The sequence below is a fragment of the Macrosteles quadrilineatus genome, unplaced genomic scaffold, assembly GCF_028750875.1.
Source record: "Macrosteles quadrilineatus isolate MER2022 unplaced genomic scaffold, UCM_ALF_1.0 Scaffold_5__1_contigs__length_97177068, whole genome shotgun sequence".
Lineage (NCBI taxonomy): Eukaryota > Metazoa > Arthropoda > Insecta > Hemiptera > Cicadellidae > Macrosteles > Macrosteles quadrilineatus.
Genome location: NW_026542598.1, coordinates 86,718,656 through 86,724,232, shown reverse-complemented (window position 1 = coordinate 86,724,232; position 5,577 = coordinate 86,718,656). Strand labels below are relative to the sequence as shown.

The 5,577-nt window shown below is 37.2% G+C and overlaps 1 protein-coding gene across 1 annotated transcript; it reads left to right on the top strand.

The window, feature by feature from the left end:
- The first annotated feature begins 2,573 nt into the window (after window positions 1-2,573).
- LOC128993811 (uncharacterized) lies at window positions 2,574-4,109 on the top strand. Its single transcript, XM_054417829.1, has 2 exons — window positions 2,574-2,635; window positions 3,434-4,109. The coding sequence occupies exons 1-2, from the start codon at window positions 2,610-2,612 to the stop codon at window positions 4,104-4,106; spliced, it is 699 nt and encodes a 232-aa protein (XP_054273804.1). The 5' UTR covers window positions 2,574-2,609; the 3' UTR covers window positions 4,107-4,109.
- The last annotated feature ends 1,468 nt before the right edge of the window (window positions 4,110-5,577 follow it).

Here is a 5,577-nt window from a genome sequence, read left to right as displayed (position 1 = left end):
CTTTTAGCGAAGACGCCATTAGTGTTGATGACGTCACAGTCGTTGCACGTCTAGCCGAGCCATCACAGCCTCCATCGTTGTGCCATCATGGCCATCAGTGGAACAGCGGCCATCTTTGTGAGGGCACATACGTGGGGCTTAGTAAAGAGCGATTCTCTGAACATGATAATGCCAATATCTCCTTTATACCCCACAATAAACAATACCTATAACCTTTTCTGATGTATTTTTGATTGGGGGTTTGCTTGGGTCATAAAAATGTTTGGTGGTAACGTAGGAGTAGAGTTTTAAAATTATAACTAATGAAGTTTTTCATAAGGGATTAGTGTGACAGATGTATCACATTGATTCAGGATCTTGAATAATTGGTGTTATATTTTTAATGGGAAATACCTAGAAAAGATTATTAGATTTGCTTAGAGATTAACCTTTATTCTTTGACTAGGGGGGTGTTGGAGTAGGGTTTATTTTAAAATTACGATTGAGGATATTTCCCATCACTACAAAAGTAGTTTCACGATTTTGGGATCTTGAATTTAAATTCATTTTTAGGTGGAGGAATCTAGAACATTAGATTTGTACAGAAACTGAGAATTTACAGAACACCCGTATTTGATTCATTTGTAGATCAAAAACCTGCAGAACATGGTAAAGAAAAGTTGGCGATGTACAAAGTATAAGATGGAGTATTTTATGCGAAGTAAAGAAATGAAATATTAATGTATAATTATCTCCTGTAAGTGACTCCGATCCATAATATTCTTATCAATAGGTCGATGGAGTTGAAGTTGATACATTTTTATTAACGATAAACTTAAAGTCAATAGCATTGTTAGTGATTTATCATCATATACGTGATTCGAAAAAATCCTTACGTGAAACTATTGCCTTTTAAAACGTCTTTAGTTGCAAAGATATAGCTATAAGGCAATTTTGGCTGCAAATATAAAAAGAAACTTCGCTATCGGTAGCTTAACAGTTTTGTTTGTGATTGCCGGGAGTATATAGTTCAAATGAGAGCTTGATAGTAGATTAGGAATATATTAAATTTCAGTACCAAAGAAAGAGAGAGAGAGAGATGGATCTTGCTAAACAGAGGTGAACAATGCAAGCCTACTTTTCTTCTATGCTACCAATTTTCTATGTCGATTAATTAATAAAAAAATCTTGTTTCAGATGCCTCGACTGTCACTGGTTTCAGCACTTCTGCTTTGTCTGTTTCTACACCAAACAGTAGGAATCAGTCTCCCAAGCATATTCGGCACCAGGGTCACAAAAGACGACGTCAAGAAAGATGAGGTGAAGGAAGATGTTGCTGTCACTTCCAATAAGGAAGATGGCGAGAAGGATGAACACCACCATGAACACCATCATGAACATCATCCAGAACACCATCACGAACACCATAAGCCTACCAGACCTCCAATAATCTTTAACATACCACATCCTGCTGACCACCCCCTGCATCCTCATAATAGGCCGGATCATCCCCTCCATCCTGATAATCTTCCACATCTTCCTCATCTGGAACTTCCTCATCTTGAACTTCCTCATCTAGAACTTCCTCATCTAGAGTTGCCACACTTACCTCCCTTGCACGAGCACTTGCCTCATATACATGAGCATCTTCAACATCACTTCCCTAGAGAGACCATTCATGCTACTAAGACTGTTTTTGTTGAGGTGGGTATCTGATCTGTTAGTGGCTAGGGTGAATCTAATGGTGGTACGTGTAGTTTCACTACTTCAGGGCTGGGCCGTTCCCTTATAAAATAGATGTCAAAATCCCAATGACGTAGAATTATTTGAACAAAAGTAATCTATTTAAAATGGTCCATCAAGTATCATGGCACACTTCACAACTGTATATAATTGAATATCTAATTACTTATACTACTTTATAATAGCAATTTTTTAACACTTTGGTAGGAACGTGAACCATATTCCTTGTGGATGATCCTGATGTTAAGATGGGGAAACCTATAACCATAGATGAAGTGTTTATTTATTCTATGCTATAACTATTTGGGATATGCAGAAAACAGATCTGCCAGTTTACGTAGGTAGGGCCAATTATTTCGGTAATTAAAAAGTGTGTTCGAAATTGTTGGTATTAATTTTACACCTATTATTTTTATTGAAAGTCTTCATCATGTTATTCAGAAAATAAACAGATTTTTCCTATTCCTCTAAGGTCTAATGAATTTTCTATAGGCTTAGAAGGTACCAAACTGGTCCACCGAGGAATTGAAATTCACAGATCACAGTCTGGTTTATTAAATTCCTCCTGCTTAACTGTACGTCTATTACCTGACCAATAGAATGATCCATTCAGTCAGCACCTACAGGAGGTCTTGCATTGTTAAAGTAACAATTTACTAGAATCTATGATGTTTCAGGTAACAGACCGAGTAACCGTGCACCCTATTTGTATGACGGCAGCCAAGGGTACTCCAGCTTGTCTGCCTCACCATCATGAGCATGAGCACCATGAGCACCATGAGCACCATGAGCGAGACGAGGTACAGGATAGAGAGGGAGTGCAGGACTTCGCCATCAACCCTACAGCAGCTCCAGAACTGTTCAGCATATCTCCTACTGCCACAGCCATGGCCGGCGACTATCTTAACCTGGAGTGAGTATTTTGGGAGAGAAGTTCACAGTTCGATCAATAGAAAAACAAGTAGTTTTTTAATGGTTAAAACTGGACTAAGCTGTCCTTGACCTTTGGGCTTTCAACAATTGGTTATTGCTAAAGCAACAAGTGGTCATGATCAGTAACAAAGTTATGCAAGGTATTTCACAGGATTGTATACTTATCATCCACTCAATTTAAATCAGAATACGCAGCAAGTGAGCCATGTGGGCTAGTGTCAGATACTCAGTCACTGAGGTCCCGGGTTCCAAACCCAAAAATCACTAATGTTTTTATCTATGTGATAATGCCTCAGCCCTCTAAGAGCCTGATGCAATGTGTCAAACAATTCTGGGCTAGACTTATATATTAGGAGGTGGGTTATAAGATGAGACAAAAAGTTGAAATACACAGAATTTTTCCCTAATATGATTGTAATTAACTTTGTTTTAAAGTGTTCACTTGTTTATCCTAAAGTAAGAATTAACCAAGTGTATGTTAATGTTGTAATCTTACATTTAGAGACTAATAGATAGTAAAAAGGTAACACGATTTACACATTTACCATTACTATTACTAGACTATAATCTTACTTGACAGCCGGCTATTAAGGGCCACTACTCAGCAAAAGTAATAAAGAGCTTCAAATGTAAAATCCATTACGACAGCAAATGTTATTATTAAAAATACATATTCATCAATGAAAAATAGAGCTGCAACTGGAGAATCTAAAAATTTTTGTATTATATCATCTTTTTAGTGTCCAATTTAGTAAATTTATCATTCCCCTTTTTCCAGACCAACGAGAATTTTTGGTGGCGAGTACATCAGCGAGTCCTCCCCCTCCCCTTCAGAACCTGCTGACCCAGTAGACGGAGTAGACGAACTTGACTCCCAAGGAGGTAACCGAGACGGCCGCTGGGTCCGACTGACTCCTCCCATCAAGGAAGAGCCTGGAAAGCTAAAAGACGATCAACCCACTGAAGAACCTGCTCCAGCAGAAAACAGTGGTCACACCCCTCTGGACATGGTTCACCACCTGATCCATCGCCCTGTCATCAAATACAAGACGAAGACTCTCTGGGTGACCAAGGTAGAGAAGGTGCTGGACACCCGGGTCACTGCTACGATGGAGGCGAAGAATTGTGTCCCTGTGAACTCACACTTTCCATTCTGCGAACATCATGAAGTTGAACACCATCACGGGTACCACCATCATGGGTACCATCATCATGGGCTCCACGGAGGATTCCACATCGGTGGAGTGTTGTCCACGAACAAAGTGGACGGTGGAGTTGATGGGGACGCAGAAGAGTCTGAATCTCAAGCAGTCGTCGTAGAAGCGCCCGCGGAGGTGGAATCCGAGAAGCTAGAAGACATTGAAAGTCAAGTGGTGGAAACTACGGAGAGGGAGGTTGAAGTGGAGGATGACAGAGTTGAAGAGTCCAATGCAGAACAAGTTGCGGAGTAGAGTAGAAATGTGATTTAATTTATTGTTTTATTTATTGAGAATATTTATTTGTATAATAAATGCTGTACAAAATAGTCCGTTTTATTTACCAGGTGCTATTTTACAAATTCTGTTTATATATTTAAGCAGTAATGGCTGTACTTTGGGTTTGTGAAAATTTTTTTATCGTTGTGTAATACTCAATGCCACACGAATTGATCTATATCTGATGAAAAACAGTCACCCTAATGCCATTTACCATAAAAATATACTTTGTACACTATTAACACTGTTCTCTGGTTATAAACAAATTAAGTAAAGTGCCTAATGTAGACATAACAGGTAATATAGCTAAGGTATAGCATGTGGTAGTGTTGGATTATAGCAGCCTGTCAAGTAATTACAACCAAGTGGGAACAGAGCCTGTGGCAAATCAAGATCTCTCACCATCACTCGAATTAACACCTCAGAAATACATTATGCTAATTGAATCTCTCTAATTTTCTTCAACGGCTACATAATGTGCTAAGATTGACAATAAAAGGAATGTTTTCTCTCCCTATCATCTCACAATGTCCCTCTATATTAATATCGTTCAAAATGGTATCGTTGATAAAATACTAATTTTTCATTAAACTTACTTATTGAAACTCAGTTTTAAAATTGTGAATGATACTTTATAGCGAAGAATTTTGTTATATCCATACCTTAGCTATTCTTTTGTTTAATTTAGATTCCTGGATGGGTTAGTGGGGGTTTAAAATAATAAAAAAGCAGGACGAGATTAAAGATTTGTGTATACTAGTTATAGTGTGTTGCAATTAGACCTAAGTCTCAACATCAAAAGTGAAAGCAATATTTTAAAACCAAACTGTTCAATGTAGTCTCCGTATTGTTTGATAAAAAGTAACACTATTTTGAGCGTTAGGGAGGTGGGGGTGATGGGGTTCAATTTGAAAATTTTTTCAATTTGGAAGTTTTTTGTTTTCATGAAATATTTCGAAGACATGTGGTTTAGTGCGAAATAGGTACGTTAGTAAATTTCATCATCATCATCATCCTTTTATTGATTTCCCTCAAGGGGTACATCAAAAAATACAATTACAAAATACAATTACATGCAAAATAACCAAGGTTGGTAAATAACTTTTACTAATAACTAATAAGGCAAATAAATAATCATATAAATATTAACATGCAATAAATAATTCAATAAATATTTATTTTATTAGTAAATTTATCAATTTAAGCAGATACCACATATATGACAACAATAATCTCCAAACATTAATATCAGTGACACAAACAAGGACATATATAGAGGTTAGTGTAAAATAGTTCACACAAACGAGGACCTACATAGATGTTATTACAGTGATATTTTCCGTGTTAACAATTTGAGGTAATTTTTTTCATTTTTTCGGCGACCTTTACTTGCCATTTGACCGCAAAGGGTTTCAAAATCCCGTACCTTTATACAGGTTTCTATACC

Excerpts from the sequence above, each read along its gene's own strand:
- LOC128993811 (XM_054417829.1), top strand. The coding sequence starts at position 2,610 with ATGGCCGGCGACTATCTTAACCTGGA. Across the intron at positions 2,636-3,433 it reads GGCGACTATCTTAACCTGGA|ACCAACGAGAATTTTTGGTG; the intron begins GTGAGTATTTTG and ends CCCTTTTTCCAG.